The sequence below is a fragment of the Bacillus rossius genome, chromosome 10 (genome assembly GCF_032445375.1).
Source record: "Bacillus rossius redtenbacheri isolate Brsri chromosome 10, Brsri_v3, whole genome shotgun sequence".
In the NCBI taxonomy this organism is placed as follows: Eukaryota; Metazoa; Arthropoda; class Insecta; order Phasmatodea; family Bacillidae; genus Bacillus; species Bacillus rossius.
In genome coordinates, this window is record NC_086337.1 from 13,756,070 (window position 1) to 13,772,698 (window position 16,629).

A 16,629-nucleotide genomic window follows, 5' to 3' on the forward strand; every position below is an offset into this window, starting at 1 on the left:
AAAGGCTAGAAAGCAACAACAAAATCAATAAAAATGCAACAAAACACAGTAACAATGAAACTAAATATAGTATGTAGTTAGAATGATATTGCACACTAATTTTAAATGGAATAAGCAATAGTCATTAATTAGTAGCTTTTAGTCTTTAAAACACTGATTTAAGGAACTTGATACATTAATGATAGCTTCTAGTTATTTTTCATATTCTTAAGAAGTTTTTTCTTGCGTTCAATTTCGGTGTCTTCTTTCTCTCTATACAATTTCATGATTTTCTTCTTTTCTTCTAGCTCCCTAAGCTGTTGCTCAATTTTCCTTTTTCCTTGCCATTGTTTCTCTTCTTCTGCATTCAACTCATTTTTATTTTCCAAATATGCTTGGTATCTTCGCCTTGAAGCTCACACAGAAACAAGCATGCTTCTCGTAATGGTCACCTCTAGTGTTCCACCCATATTCTTCACAGCATAACAAATAATACGTTGAGCCACTAGAGATTCTTCCAATAAATTTTCAACAAGGAGAGACTTGTTTATTGAGAAGCCACTTTCCACGGAAGCATTCCCATGTGACAAGATGAAACAGAGATTCATGACTTGCCACAAATCCTCAAACCTCTTGTCATTGCCAATAAGTGAATGAAAAAATTCATCTAGTCCAAGAATATCATTGTTGTGAGTGGCAAAATCTGTGAAAATCTTTTTCCATGTCTACGATTGAGCTTATGCAGTCAGAGTAACATACTGCTTTTTGGCTCTATCAGCCAGCTTTTCCGAGATCCTTTTGGCACCATGTAACTCTTCAAGAACAGTGTCGACTCTCTTCAACCCAAACCTGACTGGAAGAAAATAACCTTTGGATCGAAGCAAGTTAATCCTCGTACAAGATGTGATTTCAGAAGGCTTTTCAATTTTAGCTTTTCTACAATGCTGACAAGAAATTTTTGAAACTCATTTTAAACATAAGTTTCTTCTTGTCAGAACACTTTACTTCTTTAAGCATCTTTTTGGCAGCATATCCAACATCAACTTTCTCTAGTCATCAGTTTGTATGCTGTACTGGCTTCAGCAATTACTTCTTGCTTGACAAATCTCATTAGGAGATTCCCAAGAAGTTCTTGAAGTGCTGTGTACAGGAAAGGCACCAAAGGTTTCTGACTTTGAAACTGAACCAAGAAAGGTTCACACTCTGATATTAGACTTTTGAAAGCTGTCATCCTGACTTTCAGAAGAGGGTCAGCCATAGCTTCTTTGAGACATTTGTAATTATCATTTCCTGGAAGTGATTCTTCTTCAAGAAATTTCTGAACATTGTCATATATTTTCAGTGCTCGTTCAACACAAGTTCCATTTTCTAGCCACCTCACAGAAGTAAACTTAAAGGGAAAGTCTTTATTCTGTGTAATGTCTATGTACTTTGCTCGCCGTGCTGGACTTTCTTTGAAAAGACCATACATGGCTCTCAGAACGGAATTAACATCCCAACCAGCTGTTTGATGACCAGTCTTCACAGATCCATTAACTGTATGTAAGCCACAGGTTCCAATATCAAGGAGAGATTTTCCATCTGGATTGTCATCTTTCAGTTTACTTTCAAGTTTCTTATAAACACTATGATTTACGTTTGGCCCATCCATCGAAACTTGCAACAAGTTTTCTAAAGGGAGCATAAGGCCTTCAGAAAATCCTGCCAACAGATGTACAGCAGTTGCACGTCCTAAGAAAACACTGTTCCAATAACGTGTGCAAACTCTTTGTTGGTTGAATCCCAAAAACGTACAAACATGTCCATTTGACCCCTCTGCACCACCTTATTAAGTGATTCATCAAAACACACTGCATAATCACTGCAGTTGTTCAAGTCAGACTTCAAACAATCTTTGAAATAAGGGGCTAATCCATGATTAATTACATACGAGGCTTTAGTTTTCTTCATTGAGAAATTCTGAGCTATTTTGCTATCGTGAAACATTCTTCGGAAAACAGATACACTTTTGTCACAAGCGTTCAAAGACATCTTCCCTGAAACTACTTCCAGTGCCCACATTATTTCTGCTGATGTAACATCATCATCATTCACTGTGAAAGTCTTCACATTAGTTTGCTGCAAGACTGGAGTTAAAGAACTACTACAGGATGAGTCTGACGTTGAAGATGGATTTGATGCATGTGAGCTACATGATGGAAATGAAGGCACTTCACACTTCTCAGTTCTAGCGGATTTGGTGAAAAACAAAATTTTGGGTTGCAAACATGTAATTTGAGCATTTTTCACATGCTTTGGTCCCTTAGCATGAGAAAGAACAGACTGTCTCCCCATATTACTAAGCTTGAAAGATTTCATGCAAACTTTACAATAAGCTAATGAAGAATCTCCAAGCACTAAGTCTAACCAACTGGCAAATTCTGGATTCAGTTTGTAATCTAACCATTGTTTATTAAATGTACACTGCTTAGCCATGGTTCCTTCAACTATAGAAAAATGATGCAATGACACAAAAATTGACAGAACCAGGTTTACACCACCTGATGGAGCAGTTCAGTTTTTATTTTCACTAGTAGATCACACTTTTTCAAAACCTGAAACACGTCACCAAAACAAATCATTGACATTAAAAATATGTACACAATCATATACCAAAAAAAAATATATTTGTTGTCTGTATGCATTTCAGTTCTTGTTTAATCTTCAATTCAAAATAAATATGAAAATTTTATCATGCAGAGGTCTGCATTGTATTATTTAACAGTTTCTGGGAAAGACAAGGATACAAATACATGCATATACAGGTTACCACAGTAAAGTTCCTACCACTGCATGGGCAGACTTTCATAAAATTACAATAATCATACTCAACTGCATTACAAAAAAATGCAAATTCAAACAAAACCTTGCATACACCATTACATTGTGTACGACTGTGTCTCAAACCATGACCTGAAAAAAAACTGCTTTCACAGTCTGGGTGATGGCAGACTGGAGCATGACATTTCCCCCTCAAGTTGCTATCATTGGGGAATCTCCATGACTTTTCCTGATCTAAAGTGAATTCCCTGACTTCCCCTGACCTCCCCTGACCAACTTCAACTTCCCTGACTTTCTCTGATTTTCCAGAATGTGGACACCCTGTAACTTTCCACATTCTTCGTAAAAAGGTATCAGTTTTCTCATTCTACATTCTTCGTAGTCGTAAAAAGGTATCAGTTTTCTCGTTCTACATTCTTTGAAGTCGAAAAAAGGTATCGGAGTCTTCAATCTTTGCAAAAAGCACGCACTGCGCACTGAGCGTAATTAGATGAGAAGCCTAAGATGTACATTAAGCTCTGTCCCTGCCCGAACACGCCCGAATATTCACCTTCGGCCAACCTCGGGATTTGTTTTATTTTTGCGCAGGAAAAATGAATTCAAATATTAAAAGTGGTTGGTTAGGTTAGCTACATTAAAACACTTTAGAACACTATGGACGGTTAGTTAGGTTAGTATAGCTACATTAAAATAAACAGAGAAATATAAATATGTATATATAAATAAACCCGAGGTTGGCCGAAGGTGAATATTTGGGCGTGTTTGGGCAGGGACAGAACTTGATGTATATCTTAGGCTTCCCCTTCCCCTACATTTTTTCCCTTCTTTATCCCTTATTCATTGTGCCGCTCCCTCCCCTTTCACAAGCTCCGCCCAAGTGACCGTCATGTGTGATAGGGTTCTGCGCACATTGGCTGTTTTGTTGTTCCAGGTGAATTCTAAACTGATACTTAAGTACTTGATACTTGAATATTGAACTCGTTTGCAGTACTTGACACAGGCGTGTATCAGTTACAAAGTAACCGATTGATACTCTGCAACCCACCTCTACGTCAGCGCCACCATGTTGGTGAATTGTTATCAAATACTGTAGAGGGAGAATACAGGACAGCTCTATACTAATAGAACAGCCGCGCGGGCAGAGCGTCAGCGCTGCTACCTAGCGGCTCGGCGTGATAACAGCACCCACGGCCATGCATTCCAAGCCTAAAATGTATTAAATTCAACTCGTCATTGCACCTAGACTAATAAACAGATTCTTTTGAAAAAAAATTGTGTTGACCCTCGTATTCTTTGCGGCCATGCAGATGTAAATTTATTTGCTGAAAAGTTAGTTGCTTTCGATGTAAAAAATAGTTAACAATGAACAGCATATTTTCAAGGAAAATTGAAGTAAAAATTTTCAAAGCATTCTATTGCTAATCATCGTTCATTTAGGGAATTATCTAATGAATTAATTAAATTATCCAAATTTTTTAGCCACTAAATACTATTGATTTGCTATTGTTCAACAGCCTATTGGTTAAAAGTTTTTTTTATGAATATGTGCAATATTGTCGCAAGGGCCCTCGGACTCCGTCAAGATCTACACAAATGTCACTCAAAATAAAATAAAAAAAATAAGATAACATCTTATTATTTCAAAATAAACATTAAGGGGGGGGGGGGGTAGCAGTAGAGCTGGTACAGGGATGGTCTAACCTCCTTAGGACAGGGGGTGTAGGGTGTTGACTGAAAGAAAATAAAGTATTATTTATCCCACATCGTTTCAGGTTTTATTTATGGTAAACTGCGACCAACACAAAAGTAAATAAATAACTAATTAAATAATTAAATAAAGTCAATCATGTCAAAATATCTCTGGTAACAAGCAATAAAAAAAAAAATAAATACACAATAATTTATCCTCTTCTTAGAACGAGTATTACTTCCTTTTAAAATAACATGATTATTCTTAACGCACACCTCGACCCATCCTTAAGCTAAATTAACGAAAGAAAGTTTACATTACTGGATACCACACACTGCCTGCACTCCTGGAAAGAATCAAAACGTTAAGTCATCCTAACCCAATTTTAAAATACGCCCACAGATGTTACAAGAGGTGAAGGAAAATTACGAGTTCGCCATTACTTACAACACCGAACGGCAGCACGCAGCTACCCGCCAGGCCGGGGCTCCGACAGACCTCCAGCACCTCACCGAGAAGAACCACACCGGCGCACCCAGGGTGGCCCCTTTTATTAAATCCACTTCACCACGTCATCACGTCGAAAACACTCCACGCGAAAACAAAAATCCCGGCCGCGATTCCACAAACCAACCGCCATTCCGCCAACCGACGCTATCCCCCCCTCCACCGGTCATGCCAGACTCGCACGTCTGCCACCTGGTGGCGACACAAACACCAACGCAGCGAAACCAACCAGGGCTGCCAACACTCCCGGAGATTCCAGGACAAGATGACGCAACCGCCCGCGCAGCTGGCCAGGCTCTCGGGCGGCGAATCACGTCACCGCCCCAGAAAAACAGAGAGCGTTAGCAATCTACCGCGCCAGGAAAACAAATCAAAGCTCGAGTGTTGCAAACAAGTGTCAGGAACTCACGCGGGCTCACAAAGCACTACATGCGCAAAGCCAAATTAAAAAAACTCTACACGTAAAATTTTACCGCGTGACATTACTCCGGACGACGAGGGCTTGTGCCCCACAAGCCAAGAACCACAACTTTAAATTTACAAACAAAGGATTGAAAGAAAATTGTACAATGTTAACTATTAAGATTACAAAAGAAGCCTGAGAGGCACGAGCCAATTCCTAAAAGTCATAGCAAGACCGGCCAGAGGAGAATCGATGACATAACAAACAGAGCTAGACTTAAAGACGGGTTCGAGGTATCCAAAGATTGATCCGATTGCTTACAACATAAAATTACAATTTCACAGCTCGAAGGGGTGGCGGAAGCCATGATCCCGGTGGACGATCTGCAGCTCGTCCCCAAGTCCAGGGCTCCACCTTTTGGAGTAGCACCCCTCAGCTCCAGCCATCTCTGCTGCATGTTGCCAGCAGTGCCATCCGTCAATACTGTGAAACTTTCATACCCAGCATCAGATTCATCAACAAAATAAACAATAACAACAACAAAAATAATCTTAGGTGATTCAAAAACATAAACTTACATAGGGGTAGCAACATACTTCAACAATAGAAAATGAACATACTCATAAATTTAACCTTTCATTAATGTCATTTAACAACAGTGTCTAACATAGGCAAATCTCAAACAAGGTAAGTATGGGAATCCAAAAACGCCTAACCATTGATGAACCCAGGTGCCTGTTTACCCCGCAGATTCAATAATTAGGATACAAAACTTACGTCCTACAAATAAAGGTTAACCCGAGCAAAACAAGAAATTTGCAACAAAATATCCTTCCCCTTTTAAGAGGACCGAGGGCACAAGAGGATACGCTTCTAGGTAGGAACCAGAAGGTAGTTCAAAAGTTTCAAAAGTTAGTTGAAGTCCAAAATCTTCACAGAGTCGTAATGGCAGCAACCAGCTGCGGGATAGAACGTTCATCAAACTCATTAGTACAGAAATGTAGCACTGGCTTCTCAACGTAGCAACGCCATGATAGCGGCGAACCCCACTGCGACCAAGCAGTCTCGTCTCTTCTCTTCTAGAAACTGAGAGTCCACACATACATGTCGCAATCAACTGGGGTCATCCGACGAATGCACTTCTACAGGAGTCACACACACAGCCCACAACAATTCCTGGATGGGATAACAGTTACTTTTTCCCACCACCAGGTACAGGCTGTATAGTCCCAGATCCTCGGTAATGAGGATGGACACGATGATTGATGCTATAACAGTTCATCTTCTACACTAGCACCACATGTCGAGTTTAAAGTTGGTCCTGGCTCTCCGAGTCCATGGAAATCTGGTTCAAACGCACAGTACATGACACTGGAAGGAGTATGGAAGGGAGGTAAAGGAGATAAGGAACTCTTTCTCGGCTTAACTCCCAATCCAGCATAACCTATCAAAATAACAGACACCTAGGGTCATCTCTGGTTAACAAACAAAATCTAAATCTTTATAAACAATACACCAATGTGCCCAAATAATTAGTCGTAACTTACTTTGTTTTAAAAAAACATAGCTAATTCTTCATTAAACAACAAATACCATTTTGAAATAATTACAAACCGCGATAACAGTAAACAATTAGGATGAGTCCATCAATCAAAGAAAATTTACCTCATGGTTCGATAAGTGTGATGTTTACAAGAAATTCATCACCAGTGTTACTGGACAATTTGGCCTTTATTACATTTTCATTACGTAATCGTTCTCGTAAGTCCATAGCCTCTCCACTCGTGGAGGCCTCAACAGGCGTGACTGGGGACGATATCTTCAAATTTTTCTGTGCACTTCGTTTAAGTTGAATACACTTCCAGATAAGAAAAGCCAACATACCAATTATAATTCCCAATATAAAAACCATAACAGTAAGTTCAGCATTTAACATAGCGGTCTCATCCAGTGCAGCTACACGTGGGAATGTTCCAATACCCACAAGGTATGGATTTCTAATGATAATCAAAAATAGGGTACCCCCTATCACAAATAATGCAATACTCTGAACATGTCTGACCATGAAACTCAATACTTCAACCGGTTTATTCAAAGAAATGGGGTCCAGCGATGACCCCCACTGTCTCAGGTTGGAACGGCGAATGAGGCGCGTCATCCCCTCGATACAGCACCAGCATACCCATCAGTAGCCATCAGCAAGTTGTCTTCATTATGAGGGCCCGAGTGGCTTTGAGGGTACCTGAAACACTCTTACGAGCGACTTAAAAAAAACAAATCTTAAATTGACAAGTCACTATTAAACAAAATAACCCAGGACCGAAATGAAATGTATCACAGGTTACAATACACAACAAACGAACACCAAAAACAAATACTTGATGGCCTTACAAAGAATCTAGACACAATACAAACAGGGTTCACAATTGACATCACCATTAAAAAAAAAAAAAAAAACTCAGACAGCAAAGAATGGTTTCAATCTTTCCACATTAGTTACCTCATAGCTAACTTTACCACGTTGACACTTTTTTAACCGATACAGATTATCAGATATTTTTTTCTCAACAACAAAAGGACCAAACCAGCGATGCAACAACTTCTCCGAAAGCCCCTTTTTCCGGATCGGAGTAAACACTAACACTTCCTGCCCCACCTTATAACTCACCGCTCGTCTTCGTTTGTCGTACCTTCGTTGGTCTATTCTATCTGGCTTGGGATTATTATAGCAAAACACATCATCATGCAAAGAAACATTTTTGGTCCATCTACGTAATTTTGTCTTAGGTCCTGAAGGCATTAACCTGGGGTCAGACTGTTGCTTCTTAGTCAAATCAATATCTTGCACAACAAAAACAGGTAATTCTAACGTTTTCTCTTTGCCCCTTAGGGTTCTACTACTAACTTCCTCTGCTAAATCATTACCTGCAAAACACACTGGAATTCGTTGATGCATCCTAGCCTCGTTGTGTGAATGCTCTTTTATCCTGACACAACCTAACCTCAAAGTAGGTTCTGATTCAATTTTGTTTACTTTAGGAGGATCATCTTGGGTTCCTGACTTCTGAACTTGGTTATCACAAGGAGGTGCGTTAATTTTATCATGTTTTATGTGTCTGTCCTTAGCCTCCCTCACCTCTGCTCCTTGTACCTGAATGCCCGCAGTGGGATGGTTTATTGTAAATAAAGTATTTCTGTTTCCCTTACATGAAATTACTGCCTCAAACTTAGTAAGAAAATCACATCCTAAAATAAGACCACGGATTGGTGTTTCTACCAGTCCCACTGGGTGATGATAAAAAAATTGGCCTAATTTAAAACCTAGCATAACCATGTGATTCAAGTGGTGGGTTTGTGCAGACACCCCTGCTACAACTCTGTGTTCTGCTGGTTTCCAAAAACGTTTAGGAATTAACTTACTATCCACTAAAGATACAGCAGCGCCGCTATCTATAAAAACGGGGATCTCTGTCCCAAAAATCTTAGTTTTTAAACTGAACACTCCATCGCACTTAAAAAGGGACATTGTGTTTTTACAGAATGCATTCCTAGTCTGTGCATAACTTTTCCGGCCTAGTTTCCCTGTTTTCTGCATATTTGGCTGTGAGCGACAGTTCCACTGAATGTGTCCCGGCTTGTTGCATTTAAAACAGATGGGTCTCCCATCAAAGGTCCTCTGGGGTCTAGCAAAGGTTCTAGAACCGGGATCTTGGGTTGTGTCTCTAGGTGTACTGTTGTGTTTCTGTTTGTTAAGATTATTTCTATTTTCTCCACTAGGTCTGAAATTTTGCAAGTGTATGGGCTGAACTCTTAAAACTTCCATTTCTTCACGCAGTTGCTTTAACTGTTTCCCCAACTCCATTAGTCTATTTTCTATTTTTGAATCCATTGTGTCTGCCTCCCTGATATTTCGAACAGGCACTTGTTCTGGTTTTACAGCCCCATTTCCCTTTAATCTATCATGACTCTTCGCATAGTATAGGCCTGCCTCAATTTTTCTTAAATTTCCTAGCAACTGGTCTACTGTGTTGTTAGGAAACAACATAACTTTCTCCACAATATCCGGTCGTAAGCCTCTTAATAAATATCTCACTTTATTGGCTTCTGGCATTTTGGGGTCAAGCCGATTACAAAGGTGAAGAACGTCGTAAATAAAAGATTCAAATGGTTCCTCCCCACCCTGTACTCTTGATTGAAGTCTTATTTCCAGGTCTTCTACCTGACCTACACGAACAAAAGCAGCCTTTAAAGCAGTGGCTAATTCATCAAAAGTTTTCACATTTTCCAATGTTGACTCATAACTGTCATACCAGCGGCTAGCTGGTCCCCTGAGAAATGTGGGTAAATACGCAATACATTTTTGGTCATTCCAGCCATTGACCTTGGCTGCTCTCCTAAACTGTTTTATAAACTCATCGACATCTTCTATTTGTCTCCCCCAAAAATAGCTAGGTTCCACAAAAAATTTTCCTGCCTCCATTGTGTCGTGGTGGTCTTCTCTAGGTGCTGAGTTTAACAAATGCAATTTTTCTTGTATCTTTACCAGGGGCTCCTCATCTGAACTACTATTTTCACAAATATCAGGTATCCCTGTCTTGTCGTCAGTACATAGGCTAAGAGTGTATTGATAAGACATGCCCAAACATAAAAAAATAAACAGAATACTCAGTGTGTGGACATACTTAAACTAAAAAAAAAAATAATCATGCTCCTGATAAACATTCAGCCTCCTACCTAACCTGGCTTAAAAAAAAAAATCTTAAATCAACTGCTTATAATTACACACACACAATATCAAAAAAAAAAAACCAATTGAAATACTAAAGTGCAATTTTTAAAAAAAAAATTACTTAACTTAATGAAAATTTAAAAATACTTAACTCTATAACAAGACCATTTCATTTTTACACTTATTCTGAGAACATGTAAGTAGGCATTCTGTCTCCACTCCTATAATTAAAACCTGAAAATGGAAGGTATGCAAATTAAAACTCCTGAATATGTTGTTCCTTGCTGATAAACATAACCACTTATCTCAAACACTGGCTGAAAAAAAAAAAATGATTACCATTACAGAATAGGCCAAACTTAAAAAAAAATAAATTAATAATACTTTCTCATGCTTAAAACATTTATAAATAACCTGGCTGTACCTCGTGACCCCTGAAACAGATATGGTTAAAACCAAACATCACCATTACACCAAACAAATTTAAAAAAAAAATAACACACACCCTACAATTAGACATACCCTAGCCTCACACCAATTTGTCGCAAGGGCCCTCGGACTCCGTCAAGATCTACACAAATGTCACTCAAAATAAAATAAAAAAAATAAGATAACATCTTATTATTTCAAAATAAACATTAAGGGGGGGGGGGGGGGGGGGTAGCAGTAGAGCTGGTACAGGGATGGTCTAACCTCCTTAGGACAGGGGGTGTAGGGTGTTGACTGAAAGAAAATAAAGTATTATTTATCCCACATCGTTTCAGGTTTTATTTATGGTAAACTGCGACCAACACAAAAGTAAATAAATAACTAATTAAATAATTAAATAAAGTCAATCATGTCAAAATATCTCTGGTAACAAGCAATAAAAAAAATAAATAAATACACAATAATTTATCCTCTTCTTAGAACGAGTATTACTTCCTTTTAAAATAACATGATTATTCTTAACGCACACCTCGACCCATCCTTAAGCTAAATTAACGAAAGAAAGTTTACATTACTGGATACCACACACTGCCTGCACTCCTGGAAAGAATCAAAACGTTAAGTCATCCTAACCCAATTTTAAAATACGCCCACAGATGTTACAAGAGGTGAAGGAAAATTACGAGTTCGCCATTACTTACAACACCGAACGGCAGCACGCAGCTACCCGCCAGGCCGGGGCTCCGACAGACCTCCAGCACCTCACCGAGAAGAACCACACCGGCGCACCCAGGGTGGCCCCTTTTATTAAATCCACTTCACCACGTCATCACGTCGAAAACACTCCACGCGAAAACAAAAATCCCGGCCGCGATTCCACAAACCAACCGCCATTCCGCCAACCGACGCTATCCCCCCCTCCACCCGTCATGCCAGACTCGCACGTCTGCCACCTGGTGGCGACACAAACACCAACGCAGCGAAACCAACCAGGGCTGCCAACACTCCCGGAGATTCCAGGACAAGATGACGCAACCGCCCGCGCAGCTGGCCAGGCTCTCGGGCGGCGAATCACGTCACCGCCCCAGAAAAACAGAGAGCGTTAGCAATCTACCGCGCCAGGAAAACAAATCAAAGCTCGAGTGTCGCAAACAAGTGTCAGGAACTCACGCGGGCTCACAAAGCACTACATGCGCAAAGCCAAATTAAAAAAACTCTACACGTAAAATTTTACCGCGTGACAATATAATGAGTACAGTTGTTCCTATAGTGTATAATACGTATATAATAATTATATGTACAGTTAACAGAGATTTGAGCACGATATTATGAAATTAAATAACATGGACATTTAAATAATATTGAAAATTAAAGGGGGATGAAAAAATACATAATTTCAGTATGACATAAATATGTAGAAGTACATAGTGTTTGACACAATGTAAATAAACAATATAATCCTTAAATTAGAACTTACAATTGCACCATCTTAAGCTACCATAAATATTAAATATGTATTAATACCTCGTTACTTTAAAATAATAATATTTAAATAAATGCATTATTACAATGGTACCAGAGCTAGAACAAGTTTTACAAGATTCACTTCCATTGTAAATGAAAAAGGCAAATAATATACAAGAGACGAATATGCTTGTAAAATTTTATCCAGCTGTACCTAAATAGGTAGCAAGAAGTTTATTTTCCCCGATCATATCTTATAACCACTGCTTTGCTAGATATTCCATGCAATTTACATGTGCATGACTTTTTTGGCTTTTTTGTTTTCTTTACTCCGGGTTCTTCCACATTCATCGTTTACACCTTTTATAAAACAATTGATCATGACATTAAAATATTTGTTAACAAAAATTTTGAACCATTCGTCACACATTTCGATTTCAGTGGGTTTCTCAATCCCGGGCCTTTGGAAATCTGAAGAAAGACTTCGAGCTGTTTTTTACGAAATAGTTTTTACAACCATATACAGCACAAATTCCTCCAGACATTTTGGTAACTGACGCAGTACTAAAAGGCCTGCGCTATAAGTTTTTCAAGAGACAAACATACAAAATATGTCACATTGTGTGTGGCACTTCATCAAAATATTGTACTTCCTTTGTTTTCTGTTCTTTCAGTAGAAATTTCCCTCTCTCTATTTGTGCGCTGCACTGATGCGCTGCACTGATGCGGGAAGTGGGAAATATTACAACTCACGATAGTATGTTTCTCTAAGAGAAATATTTTGACTTGGGGAAAATTTTTACGTTCTATAAGGCAATAGAATTTTAAAAAAAAATATTTAATAATAATTACTTTCAATTCTGACGGTTACTCTTTGTACTTCAGCGAGTTTAGTATCAGAGGTTTTCGTATGGCGCGGCCGTGGTCGCGGCAGCTAGGGGTAGTCATCACGCCGAGCCGCGAGAGCGCAGCACCGTCGGTTTCTCGCGAAAACGAGCGAGCTGTCCTGTATTCTCCCTCTACAGTATTTGTTGTTATGGTATCGGGATATTGACTACTGTTCATTTTTTTAACTCAACCATCAATCATAAATGTTTCACTCACATGGTTTGATAGATGGCCATTGTTCGCGCTCAAAACGGTAATCTTCAAACTCCTGGTTACCGTAAGACAACAACAGACGAATAGGCTCACCGAGAGCCTTAGAAGGAAAGTAGATTAGCTTGTATTTTGGAGCCATTCTCAGCTTCTCTGAAACTAAACAGGCACATGTATCAATAATATACATATCAGAAAAATTTACAAATGTTTTTCATTCTTAAAATAAATAATACTATTACCTTTAACGAATAAACTAAGCCCAACTGGATTTCTAAAATTAAAACAATTTACAGTTTAGCGCTAATAGAAAAAAAGACAACAATAGCAAAGATTATTCACCTACGGCAAGATTGGAAACGCAATACTACTTCTCGTGCTCTATGTTCTATCCTAGCGGTCCAAGTAACACTCGTGGAACTAACCAAAAAAAATAAAAGGTGGTGGCGGGAATTACCATGTTAACTTTAACAACTTAATATTTTTTTATAAAAGAAATAAAACAAACACTAGTATTAGAATTAACTATTTGATTGTTCCCTTATATGAATATTCATATGTCAAAGTCAATATGTTAGTTTAGAAATTACTTCGTAACATAAAGTTTGAATAGAATATAAAAATATATGTACATACAAAAAACAACTTTAATTTCAATGAATAAATTTGTAGTACTGTTTTTTTATTTACAATTTTAAAAAATGAACCTTACAAAATATTAAACCCACTTAAAAATTACAGTGGTGCTTATTAATCATGTAAATGTCTTTCATCTTCAAAATCATCACCATGCTGTGTACAATAATAGTACAGGACAAATTGATAATATGAAAAAATAATTTCAATTTTAATTATAACTAGGAATGAAATTTTAAAAACAAAGGGCCACTGATGGATTATTAATATTTTCAGGGGGAGGAATCAAGGCGAGGTTGGGGACGTTGATGAAGGCGGTAGAAAAGACATCTCGCTCAGATCTGAAGACGAGATTTATTAATAGCAAGCTTTCCTCGCAGACCTAATCGCAGCCTGGCCAACCACTTCAAGAGACTGACATTTTGTCCACGCCGCGACCCAGGCTCCCTGATTATAAACAGAAAACAATCGCGGTACAGTAGGGTAGCCGACGACTACCCCTAGGTACACGAAGATAATCGCGATAGCTTGATCATGAGTAAATGTTATCGAGACGTGTGTTCTCGCGGAGCGGAGCGATGCATGTCTGCTCCGCGCGGCAGCTAGATAGCGACTGAGGGGGGGCCACTCCCGCTAGCCGCCCGCTATTGGTTGGCGTGACGTCACTGCGCGGACACCTGCCGTCACCACGCGCGAGCCGCACTACTCTCCAGGCGTTTTACAATTCCATGCGTTTCTCATTGCTCACAAACACCAAAACTGCCAGCATCACTTGTAGTTTTATGCCATCTTCAACATTTTACTGTACTTCAAGAATAGTAAATACATGTTATACCAATTGCATCTATTGCATGTAGAAATATGTACATACCGATTTAATTATATTCGGGTACTTCATTAAAATTTGCCATCATTTTATCGCGCATATTTTGCCTATAATTATATTTAAATTTTGTGTGCATGGTTGGTTATCAATAAATAGCAGACACTTGCATTTATTATGTAATTTACAAGAATGAAACCTAATAATAATTTGACTTATAAATTAATTTAATAACACTTGCAAAGACATAAGTTATTTGTTACATTGAATGTAATAATATACATACAAAACCACTTGATGACTTAGTATTTATTGATGGAAAAAATTATAGAAACTAAGCAAAATTTATTAAAACTTATTTTTAAAAAAATAAAAATTTAGCTTTTATCTACATCTATGTTTTACAAGAGTAAACTGTTAGATATAGGTAATCACTTCTTCAACACGCTATTAAACTATCCCAGACCATTACTAGTACCCTAATAAAAATACATAATTAACTACAAAATGTACTTAAACGAATATATTATACCGATACGAAAGTAATTGTTAAAATTTACAAACTTTACATCAACTCTAATATTTATATACAAAGCAAATTACGTTTTGAACCTCAACATCATAATGTTTAGGTAACTTAACTGCAAATAGAAAAAAAGATAATAATCACGTCGTCCCTTTATAAAAATGTCCAATTTCTAAAATTGGTATCCTACAGACAACAAATATTTATAATGTTTAGGAAGTTATCCATTTTCTCTAGTTTCTTGAATGTCTGTATATATATATATGATTTATATATTTATCAGTAATGCACACGCCTACTTAGTACTTAAGTTTTAGTTTTTTATAAGTCAAACACTGTACTAACTCCCTAGCAAACAATTTAAAATGTGAATTTTTAAGTTGAATGAATGTTGTACATTTAACCACATGATTGTTCACATTTATAGTTAGGCATGCTCTATTGATATTTTAAGTTGGATTTAAAAATTTCAGCAAGTGTTTCAGAAGTAGGCCTTTACAGAAAACCTACCAGACTTATTGTTTAGCACAAGAAGATTGTACCCACAGCTTGTTCTTTTTTGCTGCGTACTTTTTCATTGCACTCATTTTCATTACATGATTTAAATGCCTTATACGAATAAATGTCCTTGTTTTAACAAACAAATGAATGGCCTTCTTGTGGCACTCGGGAAACTTATTTTGCAACAGAGCCGTCAGAGTTGTAATAACATTTTTACATTTAGAAATTTGTGGGCCATGAAACACTGAAAATAAAATTTCGAACTGCCTGACTTTATCCAACCATTCTGGAGATGGATGCAGAAGTCCTCCACGAGAAATGACTGAAATCCAATCATTTTGTACATTGGTTATGTCACCCTTCTCATGACATACACCCAATGATTTGTCTACGTTTTGGCATTTAAATGCCACATAACCTGCAATGTACTTTAAAGCATCAAGTCTTACATCCGTTTGAAGTTCCTTTTCGAAAACTTCACTTTCAACATCATGTTGTAAAAGTTCTTGAACCTCTTCGTCCTCGTTTGGTTCTAAGGTAGGCCTACTTTCTGTTATGCCTATGCAAAGCTCACTAGATATGAAAGTAGATAAATCTTCCAAGTCGTCACAGTAAGTCGAAGGTTCACAGTTTTCTTCAGCAACTGGTGTATTTTTTGACAATGGAATATCACTTGCATTGCCTGTTAACACAAGTAATCGTATTCTATTTCTGATTTCAAATGGTGTTGGGTTGTTGTAGAAAACACCAAAACCACGGATTCTTGAAAAAAAGTTTTCAAGGCAGTCTTGATTCAACCGAGACGTCAGTATGTAGGTTGCATTTTTTTTCTTCATGTCCTGGAACAGTCCAATGAGCGACTTAATAGATATTAAAAATCCATTTTGAAAAGGCAATGGATGATTTCTTTTGCCAAAACGCAGTACAGGACAAACTTCTAAAAATCTTTTCAGAGTATTTTCCTGACTGGGATTAAACAACCCATAACCACTTCGCAGAGGTGTTTTGACGTCTTTTGGAATTC

General features: G+C 37.9%; 1 protein-coding gene across 1 annotated transcript in view; it reads right to left on the bottom strand.

Annotated features, from left to right (window-relative positions):
- LOC134535791 (uncharacterized) overlaps window positions 1-13,427 on the bottom strand; it is a 443,681-nt gene extending 430,254 nt beyond the window's left edge. Inside the window, exons 1-2 of the mRNA XM_063375065.1 lie at window positions 13,362-13,427; window positions 13,126-13,278 (exon numbers count right to left, since the gene is read on the bottom strand). Coding sequence (XP_063231135.1) covers window positions 13,126-13,261 — 136 coding nt within the window. The 5' untranslated portion in view covers window positions 13,262-13,278; window positions 13,362-13,427. The remainder of the gene's footprint in view (window positions 1-13,125; window positions 13,279-13,361) is intronic.
- Between the last annotated feature and the right edge of the window lie 3,202 nt (window positions 13,428-16,629).